Below are 25,995 nucleotides of genomic sequence, written 5' to 3' on the forward strand. Positions count from 1 at the left end.
CTGAACCTGCTCCACCTTCCCGTCACGGACTCCAGGGTGCCCACCCCCCCTCCCGTATGCTGCCTTCTTCGGCGCGGGACGCGCCTTACGGGAGGGGGGAGTAATGTCACGGTCACGTTCTTCAGCCTTCATCTGTGTGTGCACTTCATTCCCCAGAATCCTCCATGGCGCACACCTGCACTCACTCACCCAATCACCAATCATCATCACCTGCACTCCCTCATTAACCACCCTTTATATTCAGCACTCTCCCTTCACTCCTTGTCTGGTCTCGTCGATGTTCACATGACCCACAGACTTCCGAACACTTACCTGGATTCCTACCTGTCATTTCATCCTCTCCAATCCGTCCTGCCTGCCATCCTGTTCTGCCTTCAGCCCGACATCATCTGCAAAGAGAAAGAAAGACAAGGACATTACCAACCAGCTAAGCATCCACTGTTATTCTGTGTTTCTGTTACTCACCATCTGTCTGCATCTCCACACTCCCTGAAAATAAACTATTAACCTTACCATCTTGTCTGCATCCTCTGTAAAACCCTGACACAGAGGGCAGTCAAAATGTAACTTTTTGTGACTGAAATTGCACATATTGCAGTATAACAGATCGGTTTACACAGTGTAAGTTACTGATGTGAAAACTAAACAATACAGAAAGCAGCTCTCATACAAAAATACTAAATAGGTAACAATGAAATTGCCAATTTTACATACGTTAGCTTTTAACGAAGAAGGTGCCGTTCGAATTTGGCGCTCAGCCGAGTCTATTATGTATGTGCGCGACTCTTATGTGCACGCGGCACGCGGCACGCCACAGACTGTCCGCGCACTGCACGTCCGCTTATAGTTCCGCCTTTTGCGTTCCGTCAATATTACGTTATTAGAAAAATATATATATATATATATATTTTTTTTTTAGAAAATCGATTTTTTGACATTTGTGAATCGATTCATAATCGTCCTCGTCCGCATCGCGATGCATCGAAGAATCGATTTTTTTCCCCACCCCTAGTATCAATGGGCCGCTATACGTAAGCCGTTAATGAGAAATCTATGTATGCATGATACAATATCTCGCACACCGCTGTTGTGTCGTTCAGTCATCATGGTTCACGATTATAGATTGGCAAGCACAGAAAATCCCCAAAAACATAAACAAAGATCAACTTCGGAAAAACGGAGAAATAAAACAAGGATCAATATCGGCGTGGCGTTTTCAGGATGGAGAGAGCTTCGCGACAAACTTGGACTTGATCGGTCCACAGAGACTCCGCTCTTACATGTGTTTTAATAGACAAGTAAGCAAATATATATTATTTATTGTACACTACAGTTATATTGCACTTTGTTTGTACTTCAGTAACGCTTTTTATCAAGTCTGGTGACCAAGTCTATGGCAGTGAAATTAAGTTTGTGTCGCACAAAAATATTTAGCCATTACTTGCAAATACTGTGGGATTGTTCAAATGTACTTTTAGTACAATTGTTTTAAACGTGTAAAACTGCGTCGCATTAATTAGCCTAACTCACCAAATCTTTAGACAAATAGTCACATATTAGTAACAGGCTAATATAGCATTACATTTCACGTTCCTGGAAGCTAATTCATTTCGATGACATAACATAGTGTGATCAAATGTACAAGTAAAACAAAAACTAATTTATTAGCTGATAATTAATTTAAATGATTCGTGAATTCTATACATCTCTGGATGGTGAAAACGACATCTCCCATAGTTCCACTCTCCTTCATAGCGTCGTCAAGCTTCGGCATTGTTATGAAAATGCGACCTCTGGCGGCAAAAAATAAATAAATTGTAGCTTTAAAATGCCCCTATTATGCTATTTTAAATGCCCCTAATTTTGTTTGGGAAATCTCCTACAACAGGTTTACATGCATCCACGGTCAAAAACACTTAAATTTTCTCAGAATATACATTGTACCTTTTTTTGTCACAGTGTCTGAAACAGTTTGATAAAGGATTTGGTCTCCATAAAACCCCTTGTTTCTGAGAGCCTGCTCTTTTCTGATTGGTCAGACGGCCCAGTCTGTTGTGATTGGTCCACAGATTACAGCGCATGTCGGAAATGAAACGCACATTGTTTTATCGTTTCAACTCAAGCCAGAGTCATGCTTTGGAAGTCCGTGCAAAGTTGATTTGCTTTTGCAGCACAGAAAACAGCATCTACGACATGTTGACAGCACGAACCAAACTCTTCCAGGCCTCAGCCACAACTACAGTGTTTGAGGGCGGCTCAAAGTAGAGTTGTTTGCGGGCAGCCAATGAAGACCGTTGGCAAGCTTTATGCAAATTTGTTACAAACTAACGTTTGTGCAGGAAGTAAGACTGGAATTGCTGACAACTCGTTTCAGGCCGTTCAGAATCGATTTCTTTTGGGAGACAAGTCCATTGATTGTGCAATTTGATCTTTGAAACATTGCAGACTTGTTGATTCACAAACAGCTACAGTATATTACACACTACAATAAATGTAATATAAAATAGAGGCACTTTAATAAAATGAATAGGCCCCACAATTTGCAAGATTATTAACACAACATTGGCTGAATAGGAAATTGACCATTGGTTTTATGCTCTTAGTTAACTACCAATAATTCACAGCTCAAACCATGTTCATCGTCCCTATAAGTGAATTATTATTATTTCTTTTTACCTTGCACTTATGTTCTTAGTTTCCAAGGCTGATCAAGTGTTCACTGAAGAGTTTGTCTTGAAGAACAATGACCAATCTGTCCACTTTTAACAACAGCTGTTGTTAATGCATTTTCCCAAATCAAACAGAAACACTCACATGTGTTTTATAGAGTAGAAAATGTATATATTTTGATGTAAAACGAGGATCTTTCAGTGTAGCCTATCTCTGTCTTTTTCCTCTCTCTCCATTTGCTATGGCCGCTTTACTGCCTCCTCAAGCACATAGTCATGTGACATGTTACCACGGTAACATCTCCTTGTGCCGCGGAGGAGGGCTGCTCAACTGTCCGCCGATGAACATTCATACTTCCAGCATATTTACACCACTTGCTCCCCTCACCACACAGACACTCTTACATGCACTTCTAATTTAAGCAGTTGCTGTGCAACCAACAGCTAACAAAAATAAGAGAGTAAGTGTCAAAGTGCGTGAGTGTGCATGTTTGTGTATGTGTGTGATGGTGTGTTGTGAGCGCATGTGTTTTATTTTCTATGCATGACACAGGGATGTGCTCCACAGCTTCTGTTGCTCAGCAACTGTCCCAAATTAGAGCCACAGCTAAATGTGAACAAACAGATTATGACTACCCAGGAAAACCCAGGAAGCGTGTGGCTTGGACTTACATGACACCTTATGTACAAGTAAATGTGTAACTCTATAGGTTTGGTATGTGCTTTAGTGATTCTGGTGCCTTAGGCAAGTTCTAACATGCTTAAAGGGAACAAGTACCTTTTGTGACAATACTATTTGAACATATTTGCTCATGAATAAAATTAACACTTTATATTTTAAATATTTAATTTATATAGCACAATGGAAACTCGGTTACAATTTTCAAATTATTTCAATTACTTTTGATTATTTCAAAAGAACAGACTTATTTGAAGTAGAAATCTCGCATTACAAGTGTGTCTTTACCTTCAAGTTTGATCAATTTAATGTGTTCTTCCTGAATAAAAGTATTAATTTTTTTTTAACTTACTAAAGTTTTGAACAGTAGACAGTTTTTACATCATTATTTTATGTTTACTAGAAAAATGAACTGAATACCCATATAAGCTATCTTACAATTCTGACTTTTTTCTAGCAATTGGAAGTTTATATCTCGACTTAATTTCTCAGAATTGTGAGATATAAACTCGTTATTGCGAGTTATAAAGTCCAATCCTGAGGGGAAAATGACTTTATAACTCGCATTTGCAAGTTTATATCTCTATTTAAAAAAAAATGTAATTGCGACTTTATCTCACAATTCTGACCTTTTTCTCACAATTCTGACAATGTTTTTTCTCAGAATTGCGTGATATATACTTGCAATTGCCAGTTCTAAAGTCAGAATTGCGAGAAAAAAGTCAAAATTGTGAGATACTTCACATTTTTGTGTTTCTTTTATTCCTTGTTAACCACTTTGGTCAACTTCGGTTGTGTCTTAAACATTCTCTATAAATAAATGATTGAAATAAAAAATTATTGAGAATTGTGAGATAAAAAGTCGCAATTACCTTTTTTATTTTTTATTCTGTGGCAGAAACAAGCTTCCATACTTTACTGCAACCAGTCCTGTTGAATTTAAATTGACATACATATATTTTTTAGCGCAATTTTCCACCGGACAAAATTGCGCTTGTTAACTCATGATTTCTGTTCTGTCTGTGCGCACCAATCTTGCACTTCTATCTACTCCTCAACCAGACCACCTAGAGACTTCGGGTTTTCGGCATTATGTTAAGGAAGGTCTAATCTTGGGAACGCACAAAAAAAAAACCAGGAAAAGATTTACTATCTCTTAGTGTTGTGATCCCATGACGTCAGAAAGTTGCGCTAAAACACTCACTGAGTTTTTATTACTTGTTTTATAGACAACTATTCACTCCAAAACTTTTACATGTCCAAAACAGCTGAAGAAAAGTTGAGATATATCAGTTTGGAAAGGGTTACAAAGTCATTGAACCACAGTGCAAACCATTTCTTTTAAATAGAGTACTGGTGAATATTCCCAGAAGTGGTTGACCGGACAAAATTTCTTAGAGAGTGCAACAACACCTCATCCGGGAAGTCTCAAAAGATCCCAGCACAATTGCATGCATCTTATGCATTAGCTTAGTTCAGTGTTCAGGACTCAAATCATCATCTAAATGGATGAAAAGAAACGAAATGAAAGTTTTAGAGTGGCCTAGTTAAAGTTCTGAGTTGAATACTATAGAGAGGATGTGTCAGGATGTGAAAAGAGCAATTCATCCTCGAAGACCTAGTTTGTCAGGGTTAAAAGAGAGAGTTCTTCAAAGAAGAATGAGCTGAGATTCTTCAACTGAAACTAACAAAGGTGGTGTTTAGTTAGGTTATTGCAGCAAAGTGTTGTCCAAACAGATTTTTGGTTTAATATTATGGCATTTACTTTTTCACAAGGGTGATTTGAATATGTCAACTATTTTCACTTTTCAAATAACTAAATAATCATTCAAATACTTTGTGTACAACATTACATTTTGTTTTAAAAAACATTTAGTTGCACAACTGTATGTGAATGTGTTTGATGAATCGTCTCTGAGTCAAAAGACACATTTTCAATTAAGTTAGTCTAAATATGACTAGTAACCCTACAGCATAAATACTGCTTAATGTTTGTAGTATTTTAAAAGAGTCATGACATGGATTTTTTTATTATTTTAATATGTTTCTTGAGGTTCACAACGTTTTTTTTTGCCCCCCCCCCCAAAAAACAAATAAATATGCGGAAAAACAATTATTTTCTATCTTTATTGTGACCCTCTATCTGAAATGATCCGTTTTTAATGATGCTATAAGCTCCACCCCAACACAGGTCTGAGACTGCTGGCCTGGTGCTGCTGTCCTCAGACTAGTGTTGTCAAAAATATCAATATTTCGATAAATATCGATACTGAAATATCTGAACGATACCAATACTAATGTCCCGAAGTATCGATACTCCCATACTAGCCGAGCTGTCACTTTCACTTCTCTCCAAAGGCGCGTTGACAAACACCACACGTGACCGCACTCGTCTCATTCGCTCTGGTTAAATAGCAAAAGCGAAGTGTATGGAAAGATGGCGAGTGCGGTTGATAAAGAACACCGCGAGCGGGCATGTTGGAGAATAGCGCGGACATGCATTAAAAACACACCGCGAGCGGGCATGTTGGAGAATAGCGCGGACACGCGCTTCACACTGCGAGTGGGCTGCGGGCACCCAAAAGATTGTTTGGCTATCAATATCCCATCACTCATTTTTTTTAAATTCTGAAAACAGACTTAACGAACAAGCTCCAGGGGGACCATTTAGCAGCATGTACCTGTATGCTACTCACCATCAATGGGTCACCTCTTTCTGAATTCCCCTATAACTGTAACTGTAACTCCCCTGTAACTTCTCATTTGAACTTTTCTGAAACATTAACCAAGATGGCCTAGTATTGTTGTTATGAGCGTGTTGTCTCGTTTTTTCACTGTAATTCTTAAAGTTAATATAATCTGACCGAGGAATCTTAGAAGTAAATATTTTAACTGTGGTCAAATGTAAATTAACTTGTGTCTATTTAACTTTATTAAAACATTTTTTTATTTAATTCTGCAATTTGCCTTCATTAGCGATTATTATCATCAATTTGATTACACAGATATAATTAAACTAAACTGAGCTAGACAATGACATTTCTGAATTCAATAATGAAATGCCTTTAACTGAAAATTGAATGTTTAATCTTATTATTATACATTACTGACACTCTATCCTCCAATTTGATCCTGTTAAGTGCTTTGACACAATCTTGTCAAGCACTATATGAATAAAGGTGACTTGACTTAGGTCATGTCGATCCAGTGAGCATTGTTTTTGTGTGTGATGCACGCACGTTTGTGTTTAAATCTGTTCATCAAATAACGTTAATGTATTAACCAGCATTTATGACTGATAAACAATGCATTTGTTACAGTATATTTTAATCTTTGATAACAGTAGGTAATAAAAATACAACGGCTCATATAGCTCTGGTCCAATGAAAAAATATTAACAGATAGAACTCAGGACATTTTTGTAAGATATACCTCATGGTCATGTTCTAGACTTGTTATATTTAGCTTTAAATAAAAAAAATACCCCCTTAATATTGTGGCAGTTTTTTTCTCTGTGGTATCGAAAATGGTATCGAATATCGATATTTTTTAAGGTATCGTATCGAAGTTAGAAATTCTAGTATCGTGACAACACTACCTCAGACTGCTGTGACTTATGGCTGTGGTTCTGCATTTAGTTATTATTGGAGTAAACATCCACTGTTCTGATTGGCTAACCTCACTGCATAGGAAACAGTATCAACAGCCACTTGCTATTGCATGCAAGTGTTTTGAAAACATTGTCCAAATAAAACCAGCATTTACAGACAAAGGATTATGAAATCATTTACATACGGTTTGTGATGCAGCTGCTGTCAGATCCAAGTTGGTTGCTTCATCTTTCAACAAGTTTTTTTGCGAACTCTCCATTGTGTGTGCCTCGCTGACAAAATAAAATGCTCCAAACAAACATAACAAAACACAAACAAATATAATCCTTCAGCTCGATCTGGGACGCCATTAAAATAAACCATCCACTCGTTTCTGACGCTGGGATCCTTCTGAAGTCTGTACAGAGATGCAAACGAGCTGTTTAAACTGGACGTGTCAAAGCAAACGTTCTTTCACTCTTCCATTTGTCCTGGCGACAGACTCAAGAGCGTGGAGTATATCAGAAGCTGAATGCGCATCTGTACACATACAGTATCCATTGTAGACAGTGTCAGTGATTAAAATAGGTATCTATTTCCTCTGAAAAACAAACTTTGTTGCATTATTTTCCTGTGATCTCTGTAAAGCTGCTTTGAAACAATCTGTATTGTAAAAAGCGCTATATAAATAAAGCCGATTTGACCTGACTGAGGACCAATCATATACTTTTTATTTAAAGTTGGGATAAAATGAAAGTTGAAACAAGACTTGCAATAGTCCTTTCTTACCTATTGTGACGTATCTCCAAGTGAAATGGCTTCTCAAACAAGAAAAAATGTAGGACGGGACTTGATTTTGTCGATCAGTAATTGATTGGACGGTTCAGTGGTTATGGTTTGCTATTGCTATATGTCATGTGAGTGACAGTTTGTCCCACCCTCACGCCAGGAAACTTGTCATCAGAGAAGAGATGTCGCTGCAAGAGTGAGGGGAAGTTATTTTGATTAAAGATTATGAGGGCACATGGATAAAAAAAAATGATGTGAACGAATACATAATTTATAATAAATACTGCAATATTCCATAAAAATAAGAATTGTCAATTTTGATTTTATGGTTACTTGAAAGGAGAAATCAAATGTCTATTGATCGTTTAAAGCCTTGGTTTGGTGCTGATTTTATATATTTATTAGCATTTTCCTGCTTTTTTTACGGAACAACCAATCCGTTTTTGGGTTGTGAACCACCTTCATGCACATGCTTCCTTCTTTATGCTCTGGTCTCCAGTGAGAGCTGTAATCTGCTGTTCCCTGAAATCAGCAGAGAAATACTGAGCTTTTAACATCCACCTCACTAATAACCTCTAATGGGGCTACATGTCTCTCTCTCTCTCCGGCTCCTTTTCTTTTCCTCACAGGTCCTACAGAATAGTTCACTGTAGTACCCACCCAGCATGCTTTGGGGCAGAGCTGCAAGGATGTGTGTGTATGTGTGTGCTATATTATAAAGGTTGATGAGTCCTGTTATGACTCACCTCATAAATTGATGCTCCCATTACAGCCAATATGCCCTCAACATCGATCAAACAGCCAAGTTACACACACACGCGCATGCACACACACGCACGCACGCACACACACTGGGTTTTCATGTTTTATAGGGACATTCCATAGCCGTTATGATTTTTATACTGCTACCCATCAAATAACTCTTTCTGCCCTTGATATTTAAAAAAAATATCACTTAAAATGATTTATAAGCTGCTTTCCTCATGGAGACCAAAAAAAAGTCAGATTTTGGATATTGCCATATTTTTTTCCCCTTAACATAGGGTTTACCTGAACAACACACACACACACACACACATATTACTCTGACAGCATTACCAAGACAGAACACAGGCATAGGGAAACTTCCATGACAGGCTCTCTTTCAGAGACACACAGTATTACTGGTTTTGTACAGTGTGTTTCTGCATTTTCTCTGTTCTCTTGAACTTTCTGTCACCTTTAGTTATATAGCACTTTATGCAATACAAATTGTTTCAAAGCAGCCTCACAGTGATAAACAGTAAAATAACAAACAATGCAAACTTCATCAAATATAAGACAAATTCAAATTCTGTTATAAAGCAGCTCTATACTGTCGTTACTCAGCTGAAGTCGGTTCAGTGTTGATTCAGTTCAGTTCAATAACTGTAAACTTCATCAATTCTGAAATGAGTTCAGTTCAGCTAAAAGCAGCTACAGGAGACTATAGCGTCGTTATTCACTTCAGTTCAATATTAGTGCCGATGTCGCAAAATTCTAAACTGCTTTAAAGAGACTGAAATGAGATTTCCTATAGAATTGCTCACTGCAGAATAGTGTATGCACTAGTGTTGTGTAGTAAATCATTTTTTAATTTTAAATGCCTGTACAGGCAAAGTAAAGTTAAAGTGCCCCTATTATGCTATTTTAAAGTTCCCTAATGCTGTTTTGGAGTCTCCTACAACAGGTTTACATGCATCAAAGGTCAAAAACTGTTTAATTTTCTCATAATAGCCTATACATTTGCACATCACCACATTTTCAATGATTCTTAAACGACTCGTCTGATGAATCAATCTCTCCAAATCCCTCCTTTCCGCAAGCTACTGTGCTCTGATTGGCCAGACAGCTCAGTTTGTTGTGATTGGTCTACCGTGTGCAGCGCGCGTGTCGAAAACAAATACGCCCATTGCCATAACAACATCAGCTCTGCTTGTCCTGAGGCTTCTTACACCGTAAACTAAACACAGTAACGAACAATGACGTCGATTTTATCATATCAATCTGAACGCTAGTCTGATGATGAAACACTGGAAGAACTAGGTATTCAACCCGAACCTCCATCGTAAGGACGACTAGAGCAGGACTCAGTGTTTCTCAGTGATACGCTACTCAGTTTGAGGTACATTATGAGATGTTGCAACTGTAATTCCTCACCATCAGCATTAACAAGTGCATGTCCATCAACAAACCGATTACTTTACTTGTACTAATTTATTTACAGAGTATTTTTCTAATTTATTGCGGTGAACATGTGGAAACTGTATCAATAACAGTGTATACATTAACCGAGCTCTAGCGTGAATGACTGATGTAAGATTAACGTTGCGTAAATCTTGCTCCATGCTTAATCTTTCCTCAAAGTACTGAGAACGACAGACAATCTGCATTAATAGACAGTTTTAGGTAATAGTGGCCCACAACTGATCAGCAGAAGTATTTCAGTAAGACAGTAATAATGTGAGTTAACCAGTTAAAAGGAGACATACACAATATAAAACTCAAAACTAAGTATAGCCTATGCTAATGTTTCGTCTTGACATCACAACGAAACGGCTTATGACCCGTTTGAAAAACGATTAATTTTATTGACTCAGAGTAGACTCTTACTTTTGGAAGACAATAACTTTATATACGTGCACTTTCAGATTTAAAACTTTGCAGGATGTTTTCATTCTTTTATAGCTATGTTAAACACTACATGAAAGGTCATTTTCAAAAATCCATAATAGGGGCCCTTTAAACAATAGAAGGCTACTTAAAAGTAGTAAGCCTGGCCTAGTAATAACACTGATCATGTTTACCACAGACAATATGCATACTCGTACTCATATAATTAATATCCTTGCCTCTACATGCGATGGTCTTATATGGTGTTAAGTTAAAATCTGCACAGCTATCTCCATTTAGCGGACTGAAATGATCCCAGATTTTTCGGTTTCCTCTTACCAACTGAATTACTATTGATTGGTGTGGATTGCTCTCCCTCACCATCCTATATATTCAACACACATCTAACAATTCTGTAGTTCTTTGTGAACAGCAATGACTGGGGTAATTTTATGAACAATACGATTTTCCTTGATTCTATTAGATAAAAGTGTTTGATATACTGTGGAAACATACAGTAACTTTTGCTCAAAACGTCCTCATCAATCCAAGAAGAGCGTTTATTGAACCTAAGCAGCAAAAACAACTCGTTATAAATGTCCACAGCTTTCTGACGTCAGACAAATGAATGCATCAACGCACGACTGCCAACCGTTGCACACCAATGATGCCCATCATCACATGATCAGACACTTGGATCTCGTTGCTAGAATGCAGTCATCTGATAGATTATGAAATAAGTCACGAACCATCATTTTTCAGGCTTTGATACTATAGACCTCACAAACATTTGATTACATAATATTATAAAAGGTTTGTTCCAGTCCTTGATTCTGATTGGTCAATAGCTGTTTTATTCACGATAAATCATGGCTATGACTAGCCTAGAAATCTAGACGCACCCTAGCGGCAGCAAAATGTATTTCGCAGCCAGGGTAGTCTAGACACTCTCAATAAACCTAGCTACAAAAACCCAAATTGGGTCAGGCCAATCACGTCGTGTATAGAGTAGGCGGGGCGGGCTTAACATATGACGACAGAGTTGCGACGGTTACCTGGCTATATATATATATATATATATATTTTTTTTTTTTAAGGAAGGAAATGAAAGGAAGGAAAGGTGAAAGAAAGAAAAGAAAAGAAAAGAAAACAATACAGATTCATCACCCAGGTGGATAAAAAATTCAGTAGGTGGCGGTAATGCTCCCATGGAGTAAACGGCCAGATAACTAAAAGAAGAAGAAGAAGAAGAAGGTTACCTGGCTGCCACTTGAAAACAAAGAATGACGGCTGCTGATGGAGAACAACGGTCTTTCGAATCGGCTTTGGCCGCGACTCTGGAGGACTTGGAGTTAAGTTTTTCTTTGAGAAAAGAGCAAAGAACGGCACTTAAGTCATTCTTAAAAAAAGGAAGATGTGTTCGTCGGTTTGCCGGCCAGATATATGGCAAAAGTTGAATCCATCAACTAGCTCCGCTGTAGGGAAAACGCTCGGGTTGGTTGAAGCGCTGTCCTATTGCGTGCAGAGGGAATTCGAAAGACAGCCGTTTATCCCGCCCCTCGGATTGAGCCGTGACTATGGTGAGTTTCCAGACCTAACATCTTGATGTAACTTAGGTCTGGCTTGCCAGGCTAGGCTATGACCGCTTCACCCAATGGCTCTATGTATCACTACACAACACCCCTAGTAGCAACCACTCTTAGCAATGTAAACATATGTTCTCATTGATATTGTTCATTTAAGCTTATAGAGTATTGTGAGAGATCTAGCAAACGAATGTACCTGCATTTACAGTAGATATAGCATTTTCCTTCAGGTAACAAAAATCCATTTGAATGTCCGCTGCTATATCTTTTCCTTTTAACAGTTGGGGTTTTACCGTGTCCTCCTGACACGCTAACGTTAGCAGCTTATGTTAGTCATTTGTCAGTTGCGTCTTGCTTCTCCGTGTCCACAATCACAAGAAGTTTCAGTCCTTTCAATATAAAAGTCTTCTCTACTGACTGACTCACTCATAAAGACAGTCTCTGCCGCCATCTAATGGCGAAATAATGTAACTTTTGTTGCTGTTCATGGTGAGGGACTATTTTTTCCAGCGGAAGGAAGGCTTTTAGTGATTTTACTTCATGAAAGTTGCATTGATACATATTTTTTGCCTTTATTGTGTGGTAACCGTTTTAACCACTTCGCGTCGTGCCTAACAACGCCCTTCAGCCGTGACAGCACAGCTTCTCATAGCTTATTGCTTACTTAGATGTGTTGCTCATTTCACACCATAGAAGTCTTAAAGACATGGCAAACTATAAGTCCTATGGTCAAAGAGCGTGTGGAAAAGGGACATCGAAAAGTTTAACAATGAAAATGTATTTAATTTCACTTCACACTTAAGGGAACTCTTTTATAGTGGAAATGCCTTAAAGGGTTAAGGCATTAAGGAATTTTTTCATTAATTACTCACCCATAGACTTCCATTCATCTCTGGAACACAGATAAAGATATTTCAAATTAAATCTGAGAGCTTTCTGTCCCTCAATTGACAGTCTACACAACTACCCCTTTGACGCTTTAAAAAGTTCATGAAGAGATCATGAAACTAATCCATATGAATCGAGTGGTTTAGTCCAAATTTTCTGAAGAGACTCGATTTCTTTGTACGATGAACGGATTTAATTGTGGCCTACTTGAAATTAGCTAGCAGATTTGTAAAAGAGCGCCACCTAGCATCAGTTTATTTTATTATTAGCTGTGGCCTTGACATTGAGCTGTGGTGCTCATGTGGGAGATGCAAGTTTGAATCTGCCCTGATTTGCATCTTGATTACAATATATATTTTATATAGTAATAGTAATATAATATATTACATAATATGAATATAATTTATTTATTTTTACATATTTATTTAGTTCGTTTTTAATAAAGCTGTATCCTTTCTTAATACCCCATTTCATTAACAACATTAATTGTCCAGAAATTGTCCAGAATGGGCTCTGAGAGTCATGGCATTCCATAGTTATGTGTAAAAAAAAATCCTACATACTTCCACTGAGACAGAGAGAGGTATGACCATTAGAGGTTATTAGTGTGATGATGCTAAAAGCTTTCACTGGAGACCAGATGCTGAGCATGTACCAGTGTGTAAGGCCGTTTATGTGTGTGTGTGTGTGTGTGTGTGTGTGTGTGTGTGTGTGTGTGTGTGTGTGTGTGTGTGTGTGAGAGAGACGAATATGTGTAACCATGGAAACAGCACGGTTCAGAAATGATATAACCTACAAATTCGAAACCATAGTAACTGCCAACAGGTCAACTGTACACGTAACAATACACGTATCAGCACAAGACTGCATAAAAAGGAATCTAAGGACTTAATCACTCACATAATTCCTCAGTCACTTGCATGCACAAATAAATACACACATCTATATTAAATAAATAATGGCAATGGTTGTGTTTCTGTGTTTGAACACAAAAGAAGATATTTTGAAGGATGCTGAGAACCAGACAGTTGACTGACCCCATTGACTTCCATTGTATTTTCTTTTCAACTATGGAAGTCAATGGTGTCTATCAACTGTCTGGTTACCAACATTCTTCAAAATATCTTCTTTTGTGTTCAACAGAAGAAAGAAACTCATACAGGTTTGGAACAACAAGAGGGTGAGTAAATGATGACAAAATCTTCATTTTTGGGTGAGCTATCCCTTTAATGCCTGTTCACACCAATGACGATAACTATAATGATAACAGTAAAGATATAGTTCTAAAAATCGACACCACAAGACATGCTAGGATGAATCATTTACAGTAAGGATGGATTTTTATTTCATGCTGACTTTAAGATGTTATTTGCTGAAAATGGTCCCCTTCACTCTAACTCTAGTATGCCATATTTATTATGATGCACCATTTTTTGTCCTTTTTGGAGCATTAAACAACATATAGGTTTCTAAAGACATGATGGTGAGTAAATGATGACAGAATTTTAAGATTTCTATTTAAATACCCACATTTGGGCCTAAGACTCGTAATTAAATACCCAGGTAAACAAGCAAAGCATGTGTTATTGCATGGCTTGAAATTCAGGAAGGAAATTGAATGAGAATCCTATACAGTATACAGTAGCACCAGGTTTCTGATTACCTGTCGTAAAAAATTAAGCTTGTAAATCTTACCAGCTCAGCATCTGGTAATAGGATTGTTGTGCAAGTGTGTGTGGTGGGACATATCCAATACATCTCTCTCTCTCTCTCTCTCTCTCTCTCTCTCTCTCTCTCTCTCTCTCTCTCTCTCTCTCTCTCTCTCTCTCTCTCTCTCTCTCTCTCTCTCTCTCTCCTAATCAGTGCTCGAATTATATATTATATATATATAATACACACACACACATACATACATACATACATACATTTTCAGTCCAATGTTAACTACTATTCTTCTTTTAAATTACTTACTAAAATAATACTGGATTTAGAGGGTGACAAAACAGCAGACCCAAAAGGGCAACTATGGCAAATATACCAGGGCACTGCATATAAGGCACTACATATTGAAGACCCGTAATTTCAGCGTCATTACTCCAGTCTTCAGTGTCACATGATCCTTTAGAAATCATTCTAATATACTGATTTGATGATCAACGAACATGTATGATTATTATCAATGTTGGAACAGTTAATATTTGTGTGGAAACCGTCATACATTTTATTTTTCAGGATTCTTTGATGAATAGAAAGTTCAAAAGAACAACATTTATTTGAAATATAATCTTTTGTTACATTATAAATGTCTTTACTGTCACTTTTGATCAATTTAATGCAACCTTACTGAATAAAATTAAGTTCTTTCCCAATTTTTTTTTAGCTTTTGAATACGTGTATAATGCTACAAAAGTTTCTATTTCAGATAAATTTAGTTATTTTGAACTTTCTATTCATCAAAGTCAAAGTAAAATAAAAATAAAAAAATAATAATTGTACACAACTGTTTTCAACATTGATAATAATCATAAATGTTTGTTGAGCATCAAATCATCATACTACAATGATTTCTGAAGGATCATGTGATGAAGACTGGAGTAATGATGCTGAAAATTCAGATTTAATCACAGAAATAAATTATATTTTATTGTATTATTATTTTAAATTGTAATAATGTTTCATAATATTACTGTTTTTAATGTATTTTGGATCAAATCAATGCAGGCTTGGTGAGCAGAAGATACTTTTGAACAGTAGTGTACATCCAACAGAATGATTCTAGCTTTATTTACCAATGTAGTATTTACCCTAAAAATAACTGGATGATTGATGTGACACTGTGATAATAATGTTTGTTCCAAAAGACTTGATTAAATGCATGAAACTAGTATTAAACATATAAATTGTGACAAAAAGACTGTCATTCTGTGTGTTGGTGGAGATTTCATCGAAATCTCTAGCACTCCCATAGAACAAGGACTATTAATAATAAAAAATTAGTAACTTAACCTTAATATTTCCAATTTATGCAAGGAATACAAAAGCCCCGACATGGAGTGGATATAGACATAGTAGAAAGATACGTATAGAGATTAAATTACCCCTAAAAAAAGTCAGTAAGAAGCTTTCTCTTCCCGACTGCGAGTGGAGGTTTATTATTCTTCATTTTTTTAAAGCTAAAATTAGTTTCACCGGAGCGGTGCCAATCAAGCAGTCCTGTCAACAATGTCATGCGCACAGCACTCTTTAGATGTGGAGCGGGGCATTTACATTTTAAACAGACATGGCAACTAGCCTATAAACAAACTTAATATAAATTATTGTAAATAATTAATTCACGATATGTACCATATCCATTGCATGCATTTAATCAGATTTGTCATTATTATTTTTACTAGAATAAAAATATCTGAGGGACCCTCCTAAGTATTTTTTACTTCTTATGGGGAGTCCCTAATACCTTATGGAGGGTCCCAGATCCCCCTCAATGAGCACTGCTCCTAATGCAGTGCATTACATTCACCAGCCCCCTCTGCTGGTAAAACAATATCATGATCGTTTATATCTTAAGGTTGCTGGTCTTTCCCGGAAAAAAATGATCATATCATGACTCAGCTTAGGTATCCATAGCAACTAAAAAAGATCCTCATCCGAGTTTTTTTTAAATACATAAATATATATATATATATATATATATATATATATATATTTGTGCTTTTTAACCATTTTATTGATAGTGACAGACCTGTGTGTGAGAGGAAGTGACATGAATTGAATCTTTTGGTCAAAGGTCACGCTCACTCTCTGTTTTCTTAATCTCTAGGTTTCTGATTGTTTTGGGATGTCTGATTCTGTCTATTTTAACAACGTTCAAAGAGCATGAGGAAGATTCGGCTCACTGGCTTGTGATTCTGGTGAGTGTGTGTTTTTTGTTCATGGTCAGTCCAGCTTGAGTGTGTGAGACTGAATGGTTGAGAGGAAAATGACTGAATGTTTCTCTCACCTGTAGGAGACATTTACAATCTTTATTTTTGGGGGTGAGTTTGCATTGAGGATATGGGCCGCCGGCTGCTGCTGTCGATATAAGGGCTGGAGAGGACGGCTCAAATTCGCCCGCAAACCGCTGTGTGTCCTGGGTGAGTTAAACACACTGACCCAAATTAACATTGAAACACACACAAACATAGGAGCGTACATACAAACGTTTTTAAATAAATGAATACTTTCATTTAGCAAAGACACATTAAATTTATCAAAAATGACAGTAAAGACATTAATGATGTTACAAAAGATTTGTTTCAAATAAATGCTGTTCTTTTGAACTTTCTATTAATCAAAGAATCCTGAAAAAAAGTATCACAGTTTCCACAAAAATATAACTTTTTTCAGCAAATCAGCATATTAAAATTATTTCTGAAGGATCATGTGACTTTTCCATCACAGGACTAAATTCAATTTTGAAATATATTAAAATAGAAAGCATTTATTTTAAACTCTAATAATATTTCACAGTATTACTGATTTTACTGTATTTTTGATCAAATAAATGCAGCCTTAAGAGACTTGTATATCCCCCTGTGCACTATGGGTACTCTCTATGTTCTCAGATATCTTTGTTCTGATCGCTTCGGTGCCGGTGGTTGCCGTACGTAACCAGGGAAATGTGTTGGCCACGTCGCTGCGCAGTCTGCGCTTCCTGCAGATCCTTCGGATGCTTCGAATGGACCGTCGTGGAGGCACCTGGAAACTGCTGGGATCTGCAATATACACACACAGCAAGGTATCCGCATGTTTGACGTGATGTGCACAAACAGGACGTACCCCTTAATCAACATCTAAGAGCAGCATGTCCTGCTTGTTTAAATCATGTCAAGCGCGCTCATATAAACCGATGGAGTCGGCAATATACACACAATGCAAAGCACACACACTCATCTCTCGAAACTGCTATGGTCTGCGATACATACACATACAAAGTATATACGTAAGCACAAACAATCACATATCAGTGTCTTGTGAAGTTTGATCTCAGTACCGCAGACAATACAACTGTGTGTGTTTCCTGGCTGGTGTGTGTGGTCAGGAGCTGATCACAGCGTGGTACATCGGCTTCCTGTCATTGATCCTGGCTTCCTTCCTGGTGTACCTGGTTGAGAAGGATGATGTCACCGCCGAGCTAACAGACATTGATGGCCCCTCCCCGACACCAGCCACGCAGGACTTTGACACCTATGCAGATGCCCTCTGGTGGGGACTGGTGAGAATTACACACGGCACTCACATGCATTCATAACTTTTTAAAAAATTAGGAATTGGGAATGCCTCTCAAATTAATTTCTGATAGCAAACAGAAAGCAGAATATGAATTGTAACAGTTCTTCTAAAGGAGTACATGTGCTCCTAATTTTAAACATTTAGGAGCGCATAAAGAAATGAAGGGGCTCAGTGAAAATGTATCAAATAATTTGTTTTTCCTTAATAAAGTGATACAAGAAGTCATTTTACATGCAAAATGATTTAAGATTTAACTGATAATTAAGACTTTTTTAGAGCATTTCTGATATTTGAGATTTTCATGACGTTAAAGTAAAAAAAAAAACTTTTTATCTGCACACTTACTCCTAAACAGTGCTGGGTGGACAACTTACAAATTGTAGTCGGTTACTGATTCCAAATTACATGACAATAATTGTTGTCAGTAACATAATACATTACATTATACATTTAAGGTAATATAATTCAGACTACTTTTGTACCATGCCCTGTGGAAGGAAGTAAAAATGAATATGAATTGAAATCCAAAGTCATACAATGCCAATGATGGCCACTTTAAAGTTTGCATAATGTATGAAAATTCCACAAATATACAGAACATGCTTACTCTTGACATTTTTATGCACCTATTCAGTGATTTTATCTGCTATGCTAAACATGTATAAAAGCTTTCCTCCATGTTGAGAAGCAAAAGGCGATTTATTAGAAACAGAACCATCGTGGGTTACAAGGTCAAAAGTGATTTTTTTTTTTAATGTAAGGCAATTCCTTTTACAGCATCTCCATTAACACTATCATTCGTGAGGGTTTTACTTCAGTTCCATTAGTACTACTGATTGTGATGGTTTTAGCAGCTCCTCTCCTGACGTTAACGGCAGCTCCATTAATACTACCTGGTTTTACAACTCAAGTACCTTGATAGCCTCTTAGCCGTGCTAGCCTTAATCACACTGATGATATATGATTTCACTCCTGTGTCAGATCACCTTGACAACCATTGGTTACGGTGACAAGACCCCAAAGACGTGGGCAGGACGTCTTTTGGCCGGGACCTTTGCTCTTATCGGTGTGTCGTTCTTTGCTCTTCCAGCCGTGAGTACAGCTCAACATTTACACCATGGCCCTGTTTACACCTGGTATTAAGATGCGTTTTGGTAGATCAAATCACAAGGAGATGAGGGAGACACATTCCCGTTTACACCTAGTGTTTAAACCGTCTCTTTTGTCCAATTTCGACCACATCTGTCCTGATTTCTTCGAATGGAGGGTCTATGGGCGGGTAAATGTATGTTTTTTCAGATCAGATCTAATGGACAAAATAAGTACTTGCAATTTAAATACGAACACATCCGGAGACGACGGAAAAACATACGGAGCTGCTGTCGTTTCTGCTCTGACAGCTGTAAGACCAGCCGAACGCTGTGAGTGCGTGTTAGAAATCAGGAATGGTGAGAGAACATTGTGCTTGGTACATTTTTCCTCTTCAAACCAAACTTGAGTCTTCAGCCGACAAAGTTTAAATCCTGTAATGATAAATGAGTAATGATGCTAATTAACTATTCCCTTGTAGCCGAGCTGCACCAATCACATCGGGTTATCTGATATAGGTGGGCCAGAGGCGAGCTAAACAGACGACGACAGCGCTGCGACGTCAAAGTCATTAGTAAACATTGCAAGATGGCTATGGATGAACACAAGTTGTTTGAAACGGCTACAATGAACGAGTTAGACTTGGCTTTTTATCTAAAAGAGGAACAGAAGACGGCGCTCGAATCGTTACTTTGCAAGAAGGGCGTTTTTGCTGTTTTGCCGACCGGATACAGCAAGAGTCTAATCTACCAGTTAGCTCCGCTGGTAGCTAAGCGTATGGGGCTCTGGATACGTTACCCCGTGTATTGTTGTGATTGGTCGTAGTGTTATCCAATTGCGTGCAGTGAGATTTTCAAATGCATGCTTGGTGCCGCCCCTCGAGTTGGGCGATTTTCATTACTCAATGCCAGACCATTAATCTTTCAGATTTGGGTCTGGATTTCCAGGCTAGGTTTAGACAAAAACTCTGATTAACATGGAAAAGATCGTGTTGCAGTGCCGTGCCGCATCTGGGGCCCGTTCTTCGTACGTCGCTAACTCACTTAGCTGGATTTGATTGTTGGCGATTTGGCATGATCTTGGATTGTTTGGTTCTTCAACGCTCATCCGGGACTTGCTGTCATAGCAACAGCTGCGCAAACTTAAACCTGCTCGGGAGCAGGCTTATTTTATGTTAACAGGATTAGATCGCGGCTTCATAAGCGGAGCTGATACGGAAAGTCCAGCGCAGCGCGATAGTGCACTTTCTGAGATATAGCCTATATATTTTTCTTGTGATTCGTGAGATTGTCGTTTTTTGTCGCTTTTAGGTTTAAAAAACAGTTTTAGGTTTTTTTGTGGCATTTTCAAGCCACTTAAGACCCAATGTTGTAAAGATTTTTTTTTTTTTTTTAAGGCTATCAGAACTTTTTATGAAGATCATACAATCATGACCATGCCGATTACAGATATGTCACTCAGGCTTCACTAACGTGATTGGTACCATAGACTATAGGCTGACCATAGACTGCCATCAAGGCCTCAATGAAGGGGATTATGTGAACAGAAAGGGGGTTCACAATGTAAATGTGCAGCCCAGTTACTATTGTGAATTAGTAATATTATATCAAATAAAAAAAAAGCAGTTGACTAAAATCTTCCATATCACAAATGTGAAAGCAAAATGGCCAGGATCTGTCCATGACTTAAGAATTTTCAGAAATTCACATTTATGCACATTATTTGAAAGTGGTAAGGAAAGTTCCACAATTAAATATCAAGCTCACTGTACTACATACACTTATGCTGATCCTAACAGAACTGCATTTTTCATAGGTGATTATGACATGTTCCTGCCTGCAGACAGGTGTTTTATGACCCCATTCCCTGACCCAAACCAGTTACAATGCAGCACCAGGACAAGGGCACACAATGAAATGAACTTTGGCTAACTAAAGGGAAGATTTCAGTGTCTGAAAAGTTTGAGGGTTGCACACCTGACAGGGCCTGTAACATTGTTGCATGTGCCATATTACACAACATTGCCAAAAAAAACCCACTTTTCATTAAATGTTTAATAAAAGACAAATATGCTTAGTTCCTTGAGTTTTATTTAAATTGTTCTTTGTAAAGAAAAGCCAGTGGTAAAGTGCCTGCAACAAGAGATATTAGACACATGCGTCATGCAACAAATAAAAAGGAAAAGTTGTCTATACACTGCCCACCTGTAGGCCTATGTCTCCTCTGTCTGTGCAGACTCTTCTGTAGGCCTTTCTGTTGATGTGGAATCCTGCAACTTATATTGCAGCCATAAAGCATATAAATGAAGTAAAGTTATTTATGCACTTGCAGGTAGGCTAGTTCCTCCATATGACAGTTATCTGAGAGGCTTTATTCACTGTCCAGTGCAATGGAAACAAATAGACATTACAAAGTCTTATACTTTCTTTCCTTTGGAAAGTTAGAAAATGTCCCCTTACTGCACATATTTCAGCCACAACTTTCTTGGGAACAGATACAAGTGTTGGTGTGTTGTGTAAAAGTGCACAAAAGAGGAAAACACAGTGTCATACAATGAACTACACTGGAGAAAAATGTGATCAATATCTCATGGCAAAATATTTTTACATTAACATAAGTTGATCAGTTTTCACTTTCACAAGTCAAAGCAATTCATCATTATCCTACTCAAGATGTAACAGTTGAAATGACTATATATACGGCCTTAATTTAATGCAGCAAAAATTATTTTACAGTGTAGGCTACTAAGATCTTTTCTATTTTTTTCTCAGCCTTTTTCTTGGTTGCTTTTATAAACAGAACACCATTTATTTAACAGTGCCTTTTATAAAAGAGCCGATAATATACCTAAAAATTACCATTATGTAGAATATTTTTGTACTTCACTTTTATTTGTTCCCATGTTGTGGTGACTGACATTACAATGAACAAATTATGCAATTATTAAAATACATAAATATAGGATAATAAGTGATAAAAACATCTAACATGGCCACTTCTAACGGATTTAAATTGTCTGCTACTTTTTGCCAGCCCTCTCTCCTGGCTTTTGCAGACTTTGAGGTGTTCCCTGGCGTTTTGATTAAACATTAAAATTCCGAAAAAACTTCGACTATTAGTTCTTGCTCTGCTGAGGAGAAAAACTGAGCGCGCTCTTTGGACACGCTGAGCAGCCAATAGCAGCGTTGCTGATCAATGTTTCTACTATCGATACATATCCCCTTTTAACCAGCGCATGAACGCGCAATTATCTCAGATAACTCAATCCAGCGATACTAATCATATCCGGCAAGTGTGTTCGAAGAACCGAGTTAGCCAGATCATGATTCGCACGATGATATCATCTTGGATGTGTCATTTGATCTCGGATGTAATAAGCAACATACGAAGAACGGGCCCCTGGTTAGGACACAGTATTATGTGTATCTTTAACTATGCATTGCCATGTGAAAAAACAATTAGCAAATTATAGAAGATGTACATGTAACACACAAGAAATATACGCTAAAATTAGTTAAAGTACTTTAAGTTGTAAGCTGTATGTGTTTGATTCACTAAAGGGAACCGACTCATAAAGGTAATTTGTTTTGGAATCAAATGGACTACACTGCTCTCACTGTATTTTTTGCGCTGTAGGAAGCTAAAATCATTTGGTTTGTGTTTAAAAAAAAAAAAAGCCTAAGTATATCTGGTTATGTTTGTAGGGTATTCTTGGCTCTGGACTGGCTCTGAAAGTTCAGGAACAGCACAGGCAGAAACACTTTGAGAAACGCAGACATCCTGCAGCTTCACTAATACAGGTAACCAGAAACATGCCAACAACCTGTGACTATAAACTAACATTAGCAGTAAGTTCACAGCTTTTAAGCTCATTCCTCAACAGCACATTTGCTTAACGTTCAATATTTATTATTGGTTTCAGGCTGCATGGAGATACTACTCCACCAACCCCGTCAGAGACGATCTCATCGCCACATGGAGATTCTATGAGACTGTGATCTCTCTGCCATGCTTCAGGTATCATACACATACAGTACACTACATCTCTCACATAAAACTTCATTTGAATATCTTAGTATTTATGTATTACTTTATGTATTATCTTACCTTTATGTTTGTCATTAACATGATTTCTGCTTTTTATGATTTCAGTGATGATCACTAGATGATTTCACTTGTGTTATTCTTATGATTTCTGCCATCTCTTTAATGTTAATTTATTATGTTTATGTCCATATGTGTGTTTGTCTGCATGCAGAGACATCATCTAGAGGTCTACTAGAGGTTACTGTGAGGTACTCACACTTGTGTGTGGATAATTTACTATTCCATTATAATGAAAAAAGTACAAAAAAAAGCTGATGGGATTAAAAAAACAAAAAAAAAAAAAAACATTTGTAATAAATCAGCCCTATTGGAGCATATTCAAATCTCATTATGTGAAATTAAATTTCAGTAAAAAAAATCGAAATCAGTGAAAACTGGTGCTTTTTTGATATTTAAAATTCCAATATTAAACAGGGTAAATTAGAGTGAGAGCGCAATCCCATAACAGCGTTGATGAGAGTGGAAAGTTCTGCAGGTGATTTACTGACAATGCGCACATTCAATTTCCATAATGACCAACGCAATCTATTAGAGCAGAGCAAATTAGCGTTAAATAATGGTGCAAATAGCAGTAAATTGACTAGTGCAAACATTAGTAAATCGCGTTGTTGTGTGATAAATCACGAAATACTCTCCTCCCATAAATTTTGCATCTGAAAGGGAAACTCCTACAAAAGCATATGCAATAAGGTCAGCCACAAAAATAACTGTCCACACCTTTTCAGCGCTAATCTTTCACTGTGTCTTTAGTAAATCCTGACAGTAGTTTTTAATGTCAAAAGAGTATTTGTGCTGATGCATGCTGTTAGTAAATCTGGCCCATTGTCTCAAATCATTCACTATGACTATCCTGAGCCATACAGGGACAAATATGTGTCTATTTCACTCTTTTAAGAGGATTCTAGTAAAATATCTGCTATAATTAAAATATTTGTAATTTATAAATTGCTTGCAAAATAAATAAATAAAATAAAATCTGTCAGAATACACTAAAAAGTATTCAGACAGAATATTTATGAATGGCCATCAATGGGGAAAGATGCTTTTTGCAGCCAGGTGGCGTAGTTACGATATCTACCAGCAGGGGCTAAAAGGGTCATGATAACCTGTCAAATCTTGATCCCTTGACTGGCAACATTTGCTCAACTACTGGCATGAGTTTGGTGGCAGGACTCAGGGTTATTATTGTTAACTAAATCTAAAACTATTAAAAATATTTTTGTTAATTGAAATAAAGCTGGAATAAAATCTAAATGTTAGATGAAAAACTTAATTTGAATTTGAAGCACTAAAGTTACTAAGTGGGAATAATGAAAAACTAAAACTTGAACAAAAAAATGATATAAAAATGAAGAAAATGACAAAAAAAAAACAATTATTAAAACAATAACACAATTACTAAAAATTAAACTAAATTTAAAATGAAAATATTAAAATTAAAGATGATTCAAAATATGAATAAAAATATATAATAGTATAAACATATTAAAGTAACACTGGCAAGAATATCTGTTTGTCCGCCCAATTAAAGTTATTATTTTTATATAATTACTAGTGATGCTCTGAAATTAATTTTTACCTGAAACAGATATTAATGTTTTGATTTAGCCAAAACCAAAAATAAAGTTAATTTAGTAATCAGTCAAATCATGAAATTTATTTAATAATAAACACTCAAATAAATACATTTAAATTGCAAATAAGGCAGTTTTTCAATAACAGATTTTTATGTCTACTCCAATTTGTTGTTATATATATATGTAAATGTGGCTGTAATAAAAAAAAATATTTCATGGCAGATTTATTCAAACATTAAATAGGTTAAGTACAAATATAAATATATGTAATACAGTGCATATATTTAGCAAAATATTTTTTTCCAGCTATCTAATGAGCTATGCACATTGAATGGCTTTCCTGAGGTAAATATACCATTAAGTGATATTGTTTACAAGCTGTTTTCTTGATGTCTTTCCTCGGTTGAAACACTGGTTGTGCGATTACATGAGACATGATACATTTCAGTAAGTTGTACCATTTCTTTCAACATACCTCATGCTATAACAAATAGTAAAAAGGAAGAGGTGATCATTTCACGTGTCGTTTGAACCGAGGCGGCTACAGTGATCTGTCACACCACATTAAAGAACACCAAAATGACACTTATTGTTAGAATTTAATGATAAAGTTGACAGAATTTGAAAGCTGAGACTTTCTTTCACATTAAGCACTAAGCTCATTGTGATTATTGGATGGCAGGTGTACAAATAATGTTCAGTGAACCTTTGTTCAAGCATCAACAGAAAACAGCAGAGACTAAAAGATCGTTCCTGAGATTTAAGAATCTTTTTCTGCATTGATTAAAATCAAAACGATTTCGGCCAAAACTGAAAATCTCTGTTTCGGCCAACAAAATAGTTTCTGGTTGCCAAAATTTCAGTGAATCACTAGTAATTACTTTTTACAATTCCATTCAGTGATGCTAAAATTACACACTTCATCTTAAAAATAGAAATAAATTAAAACTTTTAATTTAGCATTATTTAAACTGCTCCCTTATTGACACCTGCCATTGTGATTTTATTTCAGTAACTTAAAACTAGCAACATAAACAAGTTATATCTTGCACTATTCTATTGATATATATTTGTTATTCTTTTTGGTACATGAAATTCATTTCATTATTATTCACAAAT

At 36.7% G+C, this 25,995-nt stretch overlaps 1 protein-coding gene across 1 annotated transcript in view; it reads left to right on the plus strand.

Moving 5' to 3' along the window:
* kcnq3 (potassium voltage-gated channel, KQT-like subfamily, member 3) overlaps window positions 1-25,995 on the plus strand; it is a gene marked incomplete at both ends in the record, with an annotated part of 49,810 nt that overhangs the window by 17,057 nt on the left and 6,758 nt on the right. Inside the window, 7 exons of the mRNA XM_081374266.1 lie at window positions 16,653-16,743; window positions 16,839-16,965; window positions 17,437-17,609; window positions 17,913-18,086; window positions 19,085-19,195; window positions 22,897-22,992; window positions 23,115-23,209. Coding sequence (XP_081230392.1) covers window positions 16,653-16,743; window positions 16,839-16,965; window positions 17,437-17,609; window positions 17,913-18,086; window positions 19,085-19,195; window positions 22,897-22,992; window positions 23,115-23,209 — 867 coding nt within the window. The remainder of the gene's footprint in view (window positions 1-16,652; window positions 16,744-16,838; window positions 16,966-17,436; window positions 17,610-17,912; window positions 18,087-19,084; window positions 19,196-22,896; window positions 22,993-23,114; window positions 23,210-25,995) is intronic.

Source organism: Scardinius erythrophthalmus, assembly GCF_964197995.2.
Source record: "Scardinius erythrophthalmus genome assembly, chromosome: 9".
In the NCBI taxonomy this organism is placed as follows: domain Eukaryota; kingdom Metazoa; phylum Chordata; class Actinopteri; order Cypriniformes; family Leuciscidae; genus Scardinius; species Scardinius erythrophthalmus.